Here is a 17,477-nt window from a genome sequence, read left to right on the forward strand (position 1 = left end):
CAAATTTTTATGGCATGCAAAACCTGCTAAAATTAAAGCACCTGACTTTAGAAGAAGAGCATGTAAAATCTTCAAATTTGATGAGTTAATTAAGTTTGGTAATTTTTCCTAGCCAGTCATAGGGTTAAGGTTTTTCAAACAATTGCAATAATATAAAAGTAAAATATGAGAGAAGACTTTTTTGTAGCTCAAGTTGTTTGTCCATCACACTCCAGTATTTTAAAATGTAGATTCATTAAAGGTCTGGTTTATGTTCGCACAACTAGCATACATTTAAAATAGTGTTTTAAAAAATGAAATATATTTTTTTAAAATAAGTTTTTTGCCATTCAAATAGGTCCCAAAGCAGAAATGCAATGTTTGCGTAAGCAGTTATGCAAATTATTTACCGTGCTGCAATTAGGAAGTCACTATGACTCTTTGGCGCCACTTGCTGGAGATAATACTGAACTGCTATTTCAGGTTTCACAACAACCAAAATAAAATCCCAAATGTGTAAATGGTTAGGCGACTCATTTTGATTAAAACAAAAAAAGTAGATGTAGGAAAACTGGCGCTTTCAGAAATCCCTTTGTGTGACACACAGCGTGATTCTCTTCCGGTTCACGCACAGCACGTTATTCAGATGACGCAAACACAAAAAGGGACAAAAACCGTGAGTTTTTTCTTCTGGTCCGTCTTTTGATTACAGTTAGCCATATTATTAACATCATTTGCTTTTAAGTCTGGTATTTGAAAGCGATAAATTAGAAGAATAACTGAGTGATGGACACCGAGATCGACTCCGCCGAGCGGACACTCGTGAAACAGCTCTTAATCTTTTATTTTGAAGTTCTATTGCGTGCCGGAAGTTACAATGCCTCTGGAAAAGAGGCATCCTGCTGCAGTGTGAGGACAAAGATTTATAGCTAAGCGACAAACAATTAGATGTCCTACATGCATGTCGAAATGGTGGGACTTGTTCCGACCATATGTTTTGGTGGGTTAAATAGTGAAAACCTATAACTGGGTTATTTGGCGGACACTGCTCAGTGATGTCTCATGGTCAACACGGGAACGGTGAATGGTTTGTAGCAGTGCGGATGGCTGTCGGAACCGGTTTGCCCACAGTTGGTCCATTTCATCAATGACTATGGATGTCAAAGCAGTGGTAGAGTTCGCCACAGTTACCAGAGGTCTCTCTCTGGTTTTGCAGGTAAGGTTCAATCCTTTTTGAGTTCTGAATGACCTCACACAGGTTTCATCAGCTTGAACTAGAGCTCATCTAGTCCAAATTCAATAAAATCTGGGAAGAAGCCGGTCTGCTATGTAAACGACATATGTATGATTTTATTTTTAGCGAGTTTAGAGGATTTAAAATTTAGAAAAGTAGTGGGCGCTTGCTTAGGGAATCTCTTCTGTATTAAATGGGCTACAAGAAAAAATAAAAATAAACGTGATACACAACCGACATTGAAACATGCCATCCCCTGACCTGATAACGCCCTGGGTGGTGAACCATGCTTCTCAATCAAAAACTGTCATGGACGACTTGTGATTAGTGTTTGGCTGTACATAGAGTAACAAAGTGGATCTATTGCTCTTCAGGCTGTCCTGAACGCTGCCATCCCTGACCATGAAGCCGATGCCTTCAGGCCCCCTCGGACAGAAGAGCCCTTGTACCTGGACCCCGTGGTGGACTGGTTGTTTGGTGGCCTCGCTCACTGGGATGCTGAGCATTTTCTCTTCATTGCAGAGAGAGGATACCTCTATGAGCACAACTTTGCCTTTTTCCCACTTTTCCCCATCGTTTTGCGGGGCCTCGCTGAGACTCTGCTGTGGCCCCTCAGCAGTTGGCTCAGTGTGAGGGGCCGGTTGATTCTGGCTGTTGCTCTGGGGAACAGCGCCCTCTTCCTGTTGAGTGTGGTTGCCCTGTATGCCCTCAGCAGAGCGGTTCTTCAGGACAGACGCCTCGCTCTGCTCTCCAGCCTGCTGTACTGCTTTACGCCCGCCAATGTGTTCATGACGGCTGGATACTCGGAGAGCCTGTTTGCTGCTCTCACGTTCGGTGGTCTGTTCCTCCTGGAGAAAGGCTTCACACTCAGAGCCTGCCTGGCCCTTAGCATCGCCACTGCAGCGCGGTCCAATGGACTGGTTAATATAGGCTTTCTTCTGTATCTTCCATCACTGAATGCCATTTCACAGATTCGTGTGTATCGGGCAACAACTAAAGGGCGCAGTAAAGTCCTGCACTATATCTGGGTCATCCTCCGTCTCCTGCTCACATCCCTCTTTGGTACTGCAGTCATTGCGCTCCCCTTCTGTGCTTTCCAGTACTACGGCTACAGGACGTTTTGTACACCGTCCACCTCGCTGGAGCAGATCCATCCGGCCCTGTTGACCCTGGGGGAGCAGAGGGGCTACCGGGTGCCAGACGAAAACGGTCCACCGCCACTCTGGTGCATGAGACCTCTCCCTTTGCTTTATTCGCACATTCAGGACGTGTACTGGGACGTGGGCTTCCTCCGTTACTTTGAGCTGAAGCAGATACCAAATTTTATTCTGGCTATGCCCATGGCTACGCTCGCCATTATGGCCGCCTATGCATATTTTCAGGCTAACCCAGAGCTATGTTTGAGGCTCGGACTTTGGGGGACGGGGCTGGAGAAACCAACGCCGGGCTTTTTCAACCCCAAAGCCTTTGTGTATGTCGTTCACTCAACTGTGCTCCTCGTATTTGGAACCCTGTGCATGCATGTGCAGGTGAGAAAATCATAACTTCTTGTTTCTTTTTGCAATCTGAGGGAATATTTGTAATGCCAATTTTTTTTTTCATGGGTTTTTTCAGGTTCTCACCAGATTCATGGCCTCCTCATCTCCGGTGCCCTTCTGGATAAGCGCTCACCTCCTCCTCCTCAACGAGCCGCTTCTTCACCGAAGGAAGACCTCCAACCCAAATGTGCAGTTGCAGACTGATCCCAAAAACAGCTTCATGCACACACCTCAGAACCCGATCCTGGCACTGCTGCCACATTTTAAATCCTGCTCTCCCACCACTCAGAGCATTCTGGGTTATTTCTTCTCGTACTGGATACTGGGCCTTGCTTTGCATTGCAATTTCTTGCCTTGGACTTGATTTAATACACTAGTGTGAAGACAAAATGGAATATTTCTGTGTAGAACTGGCATGTAAATACACTTATTTATGAGGGTTGCTGGGGCATATCAGTCTTTTTAACTTTTCAATATTAAATGATGATGGTAGTTTGCCTTGGAAAAAATGGACACATAAAAGAAATATTTTTATGAACGTCTGATTAAAAGAAAACAAAATATCTATAGGACAAAGTTGAAAATTTTTCTCATGTTGTCACCCAGTTTGAGATGCTCCGAGATTACAAAAAAAATATCCATATATTTTGTGCTCGATTTGCACTATTGCACATTGTAGTATAGTGGTTGCATGGTTCTACTTGAGAGCATTATTACTGAAACTTGCATCAGAATCCAAATAATTTCATCTTCCCTCACAGGTTCTGCACGTTTAAATCAAATACTCAATCATAACAGCTTTTTTTAAAAACTGATGTCAAAAATAAAAGCTTGGTTAAAATTTTCTCGGCTTATATTTTTTTTCTCTTTGAATTTTAACTTTTTGAGCCACTGATGAAAATCTTTGAAATGTGTTAATAAAATAATATTTAGCAAAGGTGGCACTGGCAAGTTGGCTTTGAGGTAATTAAACCATTTCTTACAAATGAGCTCAATATTTGGTCACCCTTGAGTTTAACCTGTAAGATGCATGATGAAGTGACATTTGGAGGCTTTTTGCAAAACTTAATTTATTTTAACCTCTCAGAACTTGGCTAAATTGACCAATAAAAGCCCTTGTATAAAAAGCACTCTTGTTTTTCTGCATTATAGTGCCTAGTAATGCCACTATTGAGTATGTAATATGGTTTTAACTAATAGTACAAATCACACTAAACAATTCACATGTATAATGTGAGCTCCACATTTGGATGTACTATTAAACCTAAAGCTCTGCATGTTATTCCCACCTCTCTGTGCTCAAATGTATTCATAAAATGATTTCATAAATACCAGCTACAGGTGGGGCAGAGGGCAGTCCACTACCCCCAGCCATGAGCTAGGACTTTAGGTTCAGATGTCCAGCTCCTAGATTCTTGTTCCAGTTCCACTCTAAGGTCAATCTGGCCACTAATGCATCATGTGACACTACTGTAGCATGACTTCTCTGCAACTCCTTGAAGACATCCCAGATCTTTCGCAGTTAGTCTCCTAACGAGTCTCTCCACCAAAAAAATAAATAATTCAGTCTTCTTTATTCCCTGGAAGAAAAATACTAATATTAGGATTTTTAATGGTGTTCCAACAATTAATATGTTTGACCTGTGAAGGAAATGCACCCACCTCAACTGGCGCTCCAGTATGAGAATTTCCAGGTCCGCTTTCTTGATCTGGCGGTCCAAATACGTGATTTCTTTATCCGTTTTCTCAATAGTCTTAAGGAGATGATGCCTATATAACTCTGCTACTGGTAACTAAGAAAAAAATTGATGGATATTAATTTTTCACAGCTTTTCATGCAGAATAAACATTTGCTGTTGAAAACCCACTGTGTCGAGCCGTGCCGTGGAGGTCGGACGAACCCCGTCCTGGTTGTGGCCAGCCTTTCTCTGTCAACGGACAACAATGTACGAGTTGCAAAAGAATCTACCGATGGTGGTGACTAGAAAGAACACTAGTATCTACTTCAGTATGAATCTCAGCTTCCTTCTTGGTGGCAGCAGACAGAACATCCTCCTGTGATGTGAGGAAGAAATCATGTTTCAGTAACCTTTAACCTCATGAAGCCAAATCAGGGTTTAGTGTACTTACGACTGCAGGCTCTTCCCCTGTTGCAGTGGCTGAAGGCTCAACAACGTAAACACCATCTGTAACTGTTGGGAAGAAAAAGGTGGATGAATCACCACATTTAGCTGCATGTATGTGGTTGTGTGGTCTTACCTCTGACATAAGTACCCGAGTCTTGGTTGGCCCCCGGTTCAGGTGAGCTGTCTGCAGAGATGCCTTCGGAATTGGGTCTGGGGGGGCTCTGGCTGATGGCCAGCCCCTCCGCCTCCGTCAGGGGTGGGATTAGTAGCTCACTGTCGATATTCTGGGCCGCAGCCCGTTTTCTGTTAGCTGAACACAGCTCAGAGTGAATCGTTTTAAAAAAATATTCAAGTATCTGCAAATGAATGGCTCCAACATAAATATGTCCTGTTTTAAAATTGTGTCAAATTCTAACAGGATGTTAAAGAGCATTACAAAAGTATGCATGCATCTTTTTTACATTCTGCTGCATAACCACAACATTTTGGGTATTTAATCAGCCTTATAAATAACTAAGTAGTGCATAATTGTGAAACGGAAAGAAAATTGTCCACAGTTAAGTTTTTTTTTCTTGTACAAATCAAAACATGGCTTTAATTCAGACATTGAATCTTTTTTTCCCAATTCTTCTTTGAAGGGCTAAAAATAACGGTTATTTTATTTATCAATTATTTTATCACTTATTATGATGTATTAGAAATACATTAAACAATGCACATAATTCCATTACCTTTTAGGATAAGAAGATAATTTTATAGCCTAAAATGCAATAACAGCAGTCCTTTAGTATAGACTTGATCATTTGTAGGAAAAGATGCATCTGAAGCTAAAAATGAACCTATTGATTATTTTCTGATCATTGGACAGCACAAGGTACCGGATGAATTACTTAACTGAATATGTTGTTCTTTAAGCAAATGACCCGTTTTAAGTTTGTGTTCCCCGGTTAACAATTAATCGAATTTTATAGTTGGCAACTATTTCAGTTATCAACTGAAATAAGTGATCAATCATGATTAATTCAATTGTTTCGTACTTCTTTGCAAACTAACTATTTTTTAAGTCTCCCTTCACTCTGAGATCAAACCACACAGATGGACTCTTAACAATTAGCAGGCCTCCGAGGGTCAATTGTTGCACTGGATTTTATTTATTGTTTAAAGGAAATTGAGAACAGAAATTCACACAGCACTTTTGAGATTTTTTATTTATTTATGAAACCCTGAATCACTTTTCTTTCATTTCACAATCCCAATAAAACACATTGAGAAAATGCTACTTCTGCAAGTCACTGCATGGTAAGTATTATAATGAGGGAAAAAGTTAGTCTATTTTACATGTTGAATTAACTGCTGAGTTATTGCCACAGGTATTCATGTCTTACCTTTCTGAATCATATTTTTATACTTCATTTTCAGTTGCATCCAAGTCCGTCTTTCCCCTGAGTTACACCTAAATGAAAACCAAATTTCATCCAATACACCACTTTTTTTCTCCTTTTTTTATCTACCAAATTCTTTTAACGGCGTGGTGCGTTCAAAACTCACGCATTGACTCGGGCAGCAATGCTCTTCCATGCAGCCTGCCTCGCTTTAGCTTCTGCTGCCTTGTTGCTCTTTTTGCTAAATATGTGTGCATGCTCTTCATACGCCTGCAGGAGGACCCTCTGCTCTCGCGGCGTGAAATAACTCGACCTCTTTTTGGAGCTGCTGCAGTCGGTGTGTTCGCCGAAAGCGTCCGCGCGGAGGCTTTGAATGGCGCTGGTGCGCGCGCTCGCTTCCGGGCGAACCAACTCCGAGTCCACTGAACTCATGGAAACCAGCGGTTCTGACACCCGAAGAGCCTGGGTTTCTGCACTCGGAGTAAGTTAACTCAACGTTCACAGGCCGACCCGGAGTTTGTTGATTCCCCGTCCCCCTCTTTCCATTCTACTGTCGTCCTTAAAATTGAACGTAGTGCGTGCGTCATTTTCACGTTCTCGCCGCCATAGATATAAAAGAGTTAGACGCTCACCTTATGTCACGAGCGGAAGGTTCTAGATAGGCAGGAAAATGCATGTTTTAGTTGTTTTGAAGAAAAATGGAGGGGATAATCGAGCCGAAATGAACAGTTTGAAAATCTAAATATGATAGGAAAAATATATTCCATAACTTCCATGAATTTTATTGGTATTATATGTAAAATATAATCCTAAATAGGTAGTAAAAAAATGGGGAGGAGGAGAGAGACTGAATTTTTTCTACTTATAAACAGAGGACTATAGTGCATTTATGTTTACTTGCATATTCCTACATAAAATCCCGTCATTAATTAGTAAACATTCCACCTGGATATATTTAAACCTGATTAAATACAATTGTTTAGTTCAGCCTTACTTGAGAAGTCCCGTTTTACAGTTTACCGTAATCTATGGGGACATGGCAAACGTATGGAAAAAGTGTTTTAGTGAAATGCGAGCAAAATCAGACCTTAGTCAAATAATAATAATAATAATAATAAACAAACATCACCCTCATTCTGAACCATAGCAATGTTGGTGGATAGGTGGAGTTGCATACATGCAAGTTCTGCAAGAAAGCGTTTTACAGGCTGCAAAAATAAAGTGGGCCAGATGGGCCATCTTACAGCGACAAATATGCGCTGCCTTATGCGCTGCCTTCTATTGGTCCATTAGGAAAAAAAACAGTCTCGTACGGTCAGCCAGCTTTAACAATGTAGCCCTTTCCGACCAATGTATAGATATGCCACTCAAAATATGGCGGCGACGTTATCGTACAACCCTGACGCTCCTGCTGCGTCTACTTTCCGGTGTCTATGCTCACTATGACGTACGTCGGCTGGTAGTAAAGGAAAAAGGAGAACCAGTCCAGTTAACCTGACCTACCGTCTCTGTCTACATTAAATTTGCGTTTGCTTTACAAAATGTTCCGCCGACATTTGTACACGGATTTAATTTGACAACAAAACATGTCGGTTTGTTCGTCGTCAGCCCGTGAATACATTCAACTGGTAAAACTGACCGACGAAGAAGAATGCCTTTGTTGCTACGCTAGCTAGCTGGACTTAGCTTCAGGATGGACGGCTGAGTGCTATCAGGAGGAACAAATAAGTGTCCTGTCAATGAATCTTGAGAGAAGCGTCTCCTGAGTGTGAAGGAGGGCTTTCGGTGCCTTTTTTGCTACCTCCGAACCGCGTAGACGATGAAGAACTGCGAGTACCAGCAGATCGACCCACGGGCGCTCTCCGTTTCGCCGTTGTCGGCTCAAAACCCCGCCGAGAAGAAGGTGCAGCGCCCGCGGAGAAAGTGGGAAGCTTTCCCGGGAAAGAACCGATTTTTCTGCGACGGACGGCTCATACTGGCCAGACAGAACGGCGTCCTTCCTCTAACTCTGGGCCTTATTGTTGTCACTAGTGGCCTTTTCTTTGCTTTCGAGTGAGTAACTTGCAGACTGCTCTGCGACTACAAATAAAACACGAGAAATTGTTTTTTTTTTCCTTTTTTAGTCTTATTGAAATAAAACTTGTTTTATTTCCAACAGTTGCCCCTTCCTGGTGGAGCATCTGACCGTCTGTATACCTGTGATAGGAGGGGTGCTCTTCTTGTTTGTGGTCGCCTCCCTGCTCAGAACCAGCTTTACAGATCCAGGCATTTTACCCAGAGCCACGGCAGACGAAGCTGCAGACATAGAGAGACAGATAGGTAAGACCCCCGCTTGAACACAGTGGGGCAGATGGAGCAAAAGAGCTTTGCCATATGGAGGAAACACAGACCAAGACCTAAGCAGCTTACTGCGCCATGTCATGGCAGGAGGAGCTCATTGCTGCACACACTTTGATCTGACAGGTGTTAAAATGTCACATCTTTTACTCACAGATACCTCAGGTTCCTCAACATATCGCCCGCCTCCTCGAACCAAGGAGATCCTCATCAACCAGCAGGTGGTAAAGCTCAAGTACTGCTTCACTTGCAAGATGTTCCGGCCTCCGCGGACCTCCCACTGCAGTCTGTGTGACAACTGTGTTGGTGAGAATAGTTTTGGGGGATCACCGTTTATTCTTTTGCTTTTTCCTAAAAGCAAACAAACTCACTTGTTGCCTAAAGTCTATGGCTATTATTGAAAAGTATGTTTTTATCAGAATGAAATTGGTTTAATCACACTCATAAAATCCAAGTCATCCCTGTTGCTGTCAATTATTTGCTTTGAAGAGAACTGATGTTGAGGTCACTTCCCCAGCAGTGTCGGGAAATTTTAGCTGTGTATTTCGCAAACTGATTTTCTTTTTTAATGTGACCAAGTAACAGGAAGTGACTGTGTCCTGTGTTGTGTACAGCAAAACCCCACCGGCCCTGCTCATCACAAGACTCGACTCTTTAACTGCTGACATTTTCTATCCCACTGTGTGCTATCAGCGACCATCTAGTGATTAGTGATTCACTCATGGATTGTTTTGTTGCTGGATTTCAGTTTTCTGATTTGCAAAGTTGTGGGTTCAAAACTCTGATTTTTCTTGTAAACTGTAAGTAACAAAAAGCAACATTTATTTTTCTGTCTGGATCAATTGAAAATGTAAGCGTGTTCACAATAACTAGTTTGTAAAATAAAAAAGATTTTCCTAAAAAAAAAGGAGCGTATTATAGAGCTCTCATTGTATTAGTGTGATAATACAGAAGCTAGTCCAAATTATTCCAGAAGATCAGTTTTTCTTCTTCTGTTGCATTGTTCAATCACTCATCTACACAGAACAACTGTCCTTTGATCAATGATTAATCGGTAACATGCATATGTGAGAGAGACAAGTCCGCTACACAACTCTACAGTCAGATAAGATTTTACCATTTAAAGCAAAGAAAACAAACTTACAAAGTCTTAGATTTGTATGAGCAACGATAATGGTAAAAAAAAAAATAAAAAACCTCTATTGGGCACAGAGAGATCAGACTCTAATTAATGTGGACCCTCCATTCACTGTGAGATTCCCAAAACGACTGACTTCCCCAAAACCATTATTTGTTCTTATGAAGATCTGATGGTTCTTAACAGAATCAAATAGAGCAACTTTCCTGTAATATATTTGTCTTCATTGGAATGTATTGGTAGCATTAATGATCAGTTGGAATGCTTCTGTGGAAAATAATTTCCTTTTAGATGTTTGTTCTGCATTTTGTACTTTTTGTGATTTCTTGGATACCTTACTGATGCTTAAAATTTCTTTTTTCCTCAGTAACAACTTCCACACTAAAAAAAGTCACAATTAGCATGATTTCCAGATGATGGTTCATTTAACCATCATCTTCCCAGCATTTTCCTTTTTGTTGATCTCTTTACAAGCTGCTGTGACGCTGCCGATATTTGACATGTTTGCCATTTTTCTGTTCCTTCAGAGCGATTTGATCACCACTGCCCATGGGTGGGGAACTGTGTCGGAAAACGCAACTACCGCTATTTCTACAGCTTCATCATCTCTCTGTCTTTTCTGACATCTTTTATATTCGGCTGTGTCATCACACATATCACCCTCCGTAAGTGGCTGCATCACTTAAACGGAAAGGAGATGGATCATTTGTCATGAGCCAAGATAAGTTTTCAGATGTATTTTTATTTTCTTTACAGGTTCTCAAGCAGGGAAAGGCATTGTTCAAGCCATTCAGGAGAGTCCTGCAAGATATCCTTTGTATAGTCTTTGTTTGTTATTTTTAAAATGTTACAGGGCTGAGTCAGATCTGGCTAAATCCAGTGCCAATTTGGCATTTACTTCAGCATTTATGCTGTAGTAAAGCAAAAGTGCTTTTCAACAGATATGCTGTTTTATGGCTGAGATGATTTCAGTGGAAAAAAATATATATATTCAGATAATTAAGATTCAGTTTTGATTATTTTACCTGCTGCAAGTAGGGTGAGTTTGTTGGTCTGCTTGCCTTTTCAATATGAGTATTTATCTGATTAAAGAATTACATGATATTATTTCACTTTTTTATTCCAGTAATTCAATTCAGAAAGTGAATCCTATATGTTGTCCTAATTTATGTTCCTGAAATGAACTTTTTAATGAAATTCTTATTTATTAACATTAATCTGTGTAAAAGCTGATGAGCTTCCTTGATGAAAGTCTTATCCCAGCTTGTGTTGTGATAAGTGTGAGATATAATACTCACCCTATGTGACTGGTGCCATGGATGTTAATATTTTGCCTTGACTCCTACCTGTGCACTGTGGTGGAATTGGTGATTTGCTTTTTCTCCATCTGGTCTATTTTGGGCCTCTCAGGCTTCCACACCTACTTAGTAGCCTCCAATCTCACCACGAATGAAGACGTGAGTATTTAGAGTGTGAAATGACAGAGCTGGGCTGGGTTAGTGTTTATTACTTCTGTCATGAGCTGCCTGCTGATCGGTGTGCTGATCAACAGATCAAGGGGTCGTGGTCGGGTAAACGGGGAGCAGAGGAGTCTGGAAACCCCTACACTTATAGCAACATCATAACCAACTGCTGTGTTACATTATGCGGCCCAATGCCTCCCAGGTGCGTGATTATTCGTCATGTTTTCAGTCCCTCTTCTTGTTCGAACCACGCGTCACGGCCTGCTTTGTTTCCAGCCTGATTGATCGAAGAGGGTTCCTCCCTCCCGATGAGGCGATCCCCGCCGCTGCGGCCTCAGAGATGGAGCTGCCTCCCTTCACGCCCAAGAGCGATGCGAACATGGTATGATGAAAGCGCTTGCTGTCCCTCCCCGGTCCTGAATGCCCCCCATGTTGCTGTGTGGTTGTTAGCCCCTCCCACCCTTTGTGCCTCCCTCCGTCAGCCTCCAGACCTCCAGCGTCAGTCCTTCGATTAGCGTCGACCACCAGGAGTTACATTTCTGCCGTTGTTAAGAACTTTGCACCACAATTGTGTTTATGTGTAAGAGATTTTTTTTTTCCCTTTCTGTTGTTGAAAAATGAGCATCTCAACAAAACTTCACCAGAGTTCGGTTGAAATAACTCTGGTCAAGGTTCAAGTTTTCAAAGTAGAGGCGATCGGATTAGTGCAGCTGGACGTGAGCAGAGAACGTTTTAGTTTGACTTTTTACAACCGAGACTGAAATCATTTAATATTAAAGTTGAGCTGGCTGAACGTCAGACTGCAGCAACTATGTTAACAATAAACGCCTTATTTCCCTTTAAGTTTTTTTATTATTATTTATTTGCCTTAATGAACATGTTTCTCCGCCATGCTCCATGTTATTAAACTACTGACTTTATTTTTGCATGTTTTGATAGGAATATTCTGCCAGTTTTCATTATCAGGGCCTTAAAGTGGACATCTGTTGGGTTATCAGCACTTTATTAGGAATCATTACTCGTATGCATGAAGTGAATTTCTCTGAGTATTTTCAGCATAACAAATGTTTTATTTGCTTTGTCCATTGCTTTATTTTTATCGTCATGTTCATAAAAATGAGTTCTTTTATTTGTTAAATAAATGTTATTTTTGTATTTTGAGTTTTGGTCTGCTTTGAGTTTAGTCTTGTTTTTGAACATTTTGCACTTGAAGCTGTTTTTAAGCTTTCATCAGGAGTCTGCTCTCCAAAACCGATTCAGATACATATTTGTATGCCTTTAGAGTTATGGTAAAAAAAAAGAAAGAAAATATACCGTTTTTCAAATTGTGTTTTTCTGTATGTTGTACAGTTTGAATCAGAAGTTTACTTTCACTCATTATTAGCTTACATTTCTCAATGTTTGTAGGATTTCTAAATGGTGTCCATATGTTGAATCATCACTTCATGCAACGTTGTCCAAAATTCCAATTGCAATGAACTGCTTGGATATAATATTTAGCAGAATATTATATCTCAGGATCTGCTTGAATTTATTAACATTTATAGGGTCTTTAGATGGCCTTTCTGTCTTTGCCTGATCTAGATCTTATTTCAATGCTCACAATGACAGATGATTGAGGAAATATTTAAGATGTCAGGTTTTCTTTCTTTCTTTCTTTCTTTTTTTTTTTACCCCTACTTCTAATAAGGCTTTATGTTCCCCAAAGGGGAATAATTTGTTATTCCAAAGATGATTAAAACTATGCACACAGACTCAGATATGTACTCACAACCCCACTGATTTGTAGATAAGTGTCTGTTTGCAGACATCAGGGTAAGAACAAACTTTGACTGGGCCAGTTATCAGAAAGGGCAAAGTTCATATAGTTTTCCTGACACTGACGCACACTTTGTCAGTATGGCTTAAAATGGAGCCATTTTAAACTTGATGTTCGCCTGTCTTATTCGCTCCAAAACCAATTTTAATTTGTGTTTGAGCTCATGTTACTCATTAGCTTGAAAGCGTCATCTCAACTCATCGTTTTTGTCTCGTGTAAACTTCAAAATTCTCCTGAAGACTTTCAGATCCTCCATGTGGGCAGCTGCTGAATACCGGAAGGTGTCGGTTTTGGAGCAGTCTCCGTGTTTGGTCAACATCTCAATCGATCATGATGTCATTCTGTGGGTCGGAGTTTGGGCCACATGGTTGAACTCTGGACACAGCGATCCTAAACGCACCAAAACTATTTTAGTAATGTACAAAGAGGACAAAACTTAGAAAATATATTAACAGCCCCTTAAGGCTGGATCTGTGGCAGAACACATTTTAACTCTACAAGTCTATTTGAGTGCAATGTAGTTAAGTGTATGAATTTGCACGCAGGTGGCTTAGAAAAACAAATTAGCATTAAATTTAAACTTAATTTAAGATTTGTGTTTAGAAATCTGCATCGTTCCCTAAATAAATGTGGATTTCAATCAAATGAATGCATGCAAACTTCTGACTTGAACTCAACATTTTAGGGTTACTTGGGCGTACGTATTTTTCACAAACTTTTCCATTGTGCCTTCCTTCATCTTACGGTTAACATTGACAGTGCATTCTGTAATTCAGTAGTTTCGTATACAAAATTTACACAAAGTGTATTTTGACCACTTGAACTGACAGAGGGTGTACTTTCTTTCTTTTTTTCTTTTATTTATTTTTTACCATGACTGTAACTGTGTAAGACATGACAAGTCTCACCCTCTGTGTTGTGTACTGTATCCGTTCCACCCTGCCAGGAGGAGAACTGTCAGGAATTTTCTTTGTCCTGCACAGCCTGAAGCTAGACAGTGCTGCAGGTAGACAGTTGATGGTAAGAGTAGGGCGTCAATGTCGAGCCAACTCCAACATCTCATCACTTTCCATTTACTGCGTCAGCTCCTCTGCACCGCTTACCTCCTGCACTACTAACTGTACCAGATGCAGCCTGTGCAGATTTTGTGATGGTGTGTCTGCTGATGGTGTGGATCACTCACGGTTGTCTAAATGTGGGTTTGCATGCTTCATCGCAGCCAATCATGTTTGCCGTCATTAACGTTTGCTCACTCACTCACTCACTCGCTGCAGGATCAACCTTGCTCTTACAGCTGATGACCTAGTCGATTGAAACTCTCCCTTGTGCATGTCTGATCACGTCTACTCTTCAAACCAGAACAACCGGCTCGGTCGGCTTATCAGCACAAACCATGTCTCCAGCAAGGTTTTCTAAAATGCAACAAACCTTAAAGCTGTTTGTACATGTAGTTTGAATCCTACCTTGTAAGAAAAATTATTTATTTTTTTAGCTGCTTCAGTAATCAGCTTGATTTTTTCCCCTCCCCAATATCTGAACAAAGACATGGCAACAAAACGCATCGATCGATCCGAGATGTGCTCAGATCCATTTTATGTCCTGCTTGTATATCTTTTTCTCTTCCAGAGCACAGATGTAGGTCACTTTTTTTTTCCTGGATCCTGTTGAGTTTTGCGCTCTTGAGTTGAAGGTTTCAGCTTCCAGTAGCTTTAAACCTAAAGTTTACAGCTTTATCATTTTTCAAACAAAATTTTTCTGTAGTCCAGTGAAGATTCTCACTTTATTCACAAGATTTCTGTAAGATCGAAAGTAAAACTCTTAAATTTGATAATCTTAACTTCAAGTATCTCAAACTTTAGAATGTGAATTCTTAAAATCACTGGTCCGTCACAATAAACTAGAAATCATAGAACAGTTCATAAAACTTTAAAACATCTACCTTACATGTGGATTTATTACTAAATAATGATTGTTGCTTACAGCCAATGGAATCTTTAAATATTAGGACCAATAAAAAGCCTAAACAATTTGATGTAGAAGTGTGACGTTCAGAATCCCAATGAAGGCTGATTGTAGGCGTTCTGATAGTATCAAAGCATAGTAATGGGAAGTTGAGTGGAAGAAAAAAGTTTGGTTGACACATCTGCACAAGCAAATCTCACAAAAGAGTTTGATGTAGTTCAGGGAGACACTGAGGATGATCTGCAGGGCTTTCATGGAAAACTTTATACAGATATGAGACACAACAGAAAAAAGCCTTCAAAAACCAAACTGCACAATAAATTTATATTTATATATAACTTTGTTTCACTCTTTGAATTTGATTACTGAAATAAATTAAGTTTGGTTTAATTTACTGAGAGGTGTCCACCCAGTGAATCTATTTATTGTATGTTTTTGTTAAACTATTCATTACAAGCTCAAAAGAGTTTCAATGTCTTCCAATCGCCACCGGTGAATCTCATTTCTATGTTTCAGAAACAGTGGTACTTGTTATACAGTATGTTCTTTCCTTCTGTCCCAGAGATATTTTGAAAGCCTAACATTAAATTTGCCTAAAGCCTCTTCAAGATGATGGTCGGAAGAAACTGAAACAAAAATAGTTACATTGCATTTCTGTCTAAGTCCAGCAGAAATGCAATGTAACTTTTTAAATAGTTACATTGACACTGATTTAAGATAAAGATTTCTGCAGTTTAGATGACTTTCCAATTCTCTGGGGTCATGGTTTGTGCATGGTTGCCCTCTAATGTCACTCCATACTTTCAATTCACGTCCTCCATTGCTTCTTCATGTGCGTCCTTTTGCAGTCTTGCCGCGAGGCTTTGTCTCATTGCTCTCACTGTGAAAACGGTTTCCAAATGAATCCTGCTTGATTCAAACTCTTGACATCATTACTTCCCTGTTCAAAGTCTGCCTTTGTTCTTAACTTGCCTGTTTATTTTTCTCCACGCAGTGCACTCAGAGCACGAAGGACATGCTGGAGAGGATGCTCCACTCCTCTGACTTTCATGGCCTGTGCCCTTCAGGGAACCCCAAAACCTCGCCTCTGGTCCAGGAGGTTTCCAGCGGCCCAGCAACCGCAGAGCCTTCCCTCTCCTCCGGCTGCTCGCGGCAGCTCGCCCGCCAGGCTGTGGTTGACCCCTGCCCCCTGTTGTCCCCTGTCGCTTTCAGCAAAAGCAATAGGAGAGACTCGCTGCACTCGATCAACCCGGCCTTCCGCCTGGCTTCTCCCTCGCCCACGCTAAGCCGCAGCGCGCTGGTTCTGGGCGACAGGCCTGACATTGGTTTCATCCCGCAACACTAAGGGCGGGATGCTTGCCATCAGAACAGACATGGAGTCATGGCGGGGAGTGTACGCTCCTCAGGCTACAGATATTACTGCTGTTTATCATCAGGCAGTGATTTTGGACTTAAAGACACTTAGTCAGAGACTTGGTGCATGTTGGAATTTGGTGTTGCAACAATGTCCTTGTGAGGGATTACGGTTAATTTAAGTCACCAGTGTCCAGTTGTACACATCCTTCAAAATGGAGGGGAATCTTAGTAACACTTGAGAGCACAATATAGAGATATTTTTTCACATCTTTTTTAGGACGCTCGAAATGTCCCAGCACTCCTTCTGCTGAACCTCAGTGTTTGAGTTCTAATATGATACGCAAACATGGGCAGGATTTTGAGTTTGGATGTTTTGTGTATAAGAAGCCAGAAACAAATGTTGGACTTTGCTCAGTTTTCCAGACTGTGTACCATTTTAACAACAAGAAGCCTCATGCATCATCATCTACATTGTCCCGTCTATATTTGAAGTCAAAGATGGACAAGGATGTCATACTTGTTGGAATTTTGCAAATCCTTTTTCAAAAAACAAAAAGGTTTTGGGAGGCTCCAAGTTCTGTGAGATCACGCAAATGTTTTATGAGATCCTAGTTGCTTTGGCTTTGTACTGCCACGGTTTTGGAAAATCTCCACCTGCTCTTTCGAGATCCCAAGTTACTTTGGTGAGTTCATGTTGAAGATTGTCAAGAAACGGAGTCACTTTTTGGAGCTTCTGCAAATGTTTTGTGAGTTCCTGAAAGAGTTCCTGAAAGAGATCTTTGAGGTTCTGTTTAATTTATGCAAATCTCCATAGATGTTCTGTGGGACCCTAAGTTACTTTGCAAGATTTTTCTAAAAATGCATGATCATGAGTTGCTTTCGTCAGACCCTGAATTACATTTGTAAGATCATGCAAAACTTTCACGAGACTCCAATTTACTCTCATGACACCTTGTAAAACTTTTCACAAGATCCCACAGTCATTTTGGGGGATCTTACAACTGTTTGGATACTTTTTTGAGGTCATATTAAATGCAAGGTCCTAAGTTACTTTTGTAAGACCAAAATTTATTTTGCGAAATCCCAGAAAGACTAACCACATCCTAAAATTATTTTTGCAGGATTCTCTTGTACGTTTGCAAG

The 17,477-nt window shown here is 40.8% G+C and overlaps 3 protein-coding genes across 5 annotated transcripts; 2 read left to right on the top strand and 1 right to left on the bottom strand.

Annotated features, from left to right (window-relative positions):
* Positions 1 to 865: 865 nt before the first annotated feature.
* On the top strand, positions 866 to 3,596 carry pigv (phosphatidylinositol glycan anchor biosynthesis, class V). The gene is made up of 3 exons (XM_055042397.1): positions 866 to 1,195; positions 1,588 to 2,742; positions 2,828 to 3,596. Exons 1-3 carry the CDS (start codon positions 1,064 to 1,066, stop codon positions 3,113 to 3,115), a joined length of 1,575 nt encoding a protein of 524 aa, XP_054898372.1. The 5' UTR covers positions 866 to 1,063; the 3' UTR covers positions 3,116 to 3,596.
* A 205-nt stretch (positions 3,597 to 3,801) lies between these two features.
* Positions 3,802 to 6,953, bottom strand: LOC129367752 (uncharacterized). Of its 2 annotated transcripts, XM_055042398.1 has the most exons (9): positions 6,892 to 6,953; positions 6,426 to 6,817; positions 6,263 to 6,330; positions 5,011 to 5,187; positions 4,882 to 4,943; positions 4,756 to 4,806; positions 4,620 to 4,679; positions 4,414 to 4,544; positions 3,802 to 4,331 (listed from the first exon to the last, which is right to left on the bottom strand). In XM_055042398.1, the coding sequence occupies exons 2-9, from the start codon at positions 6,689 to 6,691 to the stop codon at positions 4,325 to 4,327; spliced, it is 822 nt and encodes a 273-aa protein (XP_054898373.1). In that variant the 5' UTR covers positions 6,692 to 6,817; positions 6,892 to 6,953; the 3' UTR covers positions 3,802 to 4,324. The 2 variants fall into 2 exon arrangements, with proteins under 2 accessions (XP_054898373.1, XP_054898374.1); XM_055042399.1 differs by having other exon boundaries at positions 5,026 to 5,187; positions 6,426 to 6,919.
* Positions 6,954 to 7,643: 690 nt separating this feature from the next.
* On the top strand, positions 7,644 to 17,094 carry zdhhc18a (zinc finger DHHC-type palmitoyltransferase 18a). Of its 2 annotated transcripts, XM_055042154.1 has the most exons (10): positions 7,654 to 8,311; positions 8,418 to 8,578; positions 8,753 to 8,902; positions 10,262 to 10,399; positions 10,491 to 10,542; positions 11,089 to 11,191; positions 11,287 to 11,399; positions 11,474 to 11,579; positions 13,963 to 14,036; positions 15,973 to 16,083. In XM_055042154.1, the coding sequence occupies exons 1-9, from the start codon at positions 8,079 to 8,081 to the stop codon at positions 14,002 to 14,004; spliced, it is 1,098 nt and encodes a 365-aa protein (XP_054898129.1). In that variant the 5' UTR covers positions 7,654 to 8,078; the 3' UTR covers positions 14,005 to 14,036; positions 15,973 to 16,083. The 2 variants fall into 2 exon arrangements, with proteins under 2 accessions (XP_054898128.1, XP_054898129.1); XM_055042153.1 differs by lacking the exon at positions 13,963 to 14,036 and having other exon boundaries at positions 7,644 to 8,311; positions 15,973 to 17,094.
* Positions 17,095 to 17,477: the final 383 nt, after the last annotated feature.

This window comes from Poeciliopsis prolifica, unplaced genomic scaffold (genome assembly GCF_027474105.1).
Source record: "Poeciliopsis prolifica strain line A6 unplaced genomic scaffold, Auburn_PproV2 SCAFFOLD017, whole genome shotgun sequence".
NCBI lineage: Eukaryota > Metazoa > Chordata > Actinopteri > Cyprinodontiformes > Poeciliidae > Poeciliopsis > Poeciliopsis prolifica.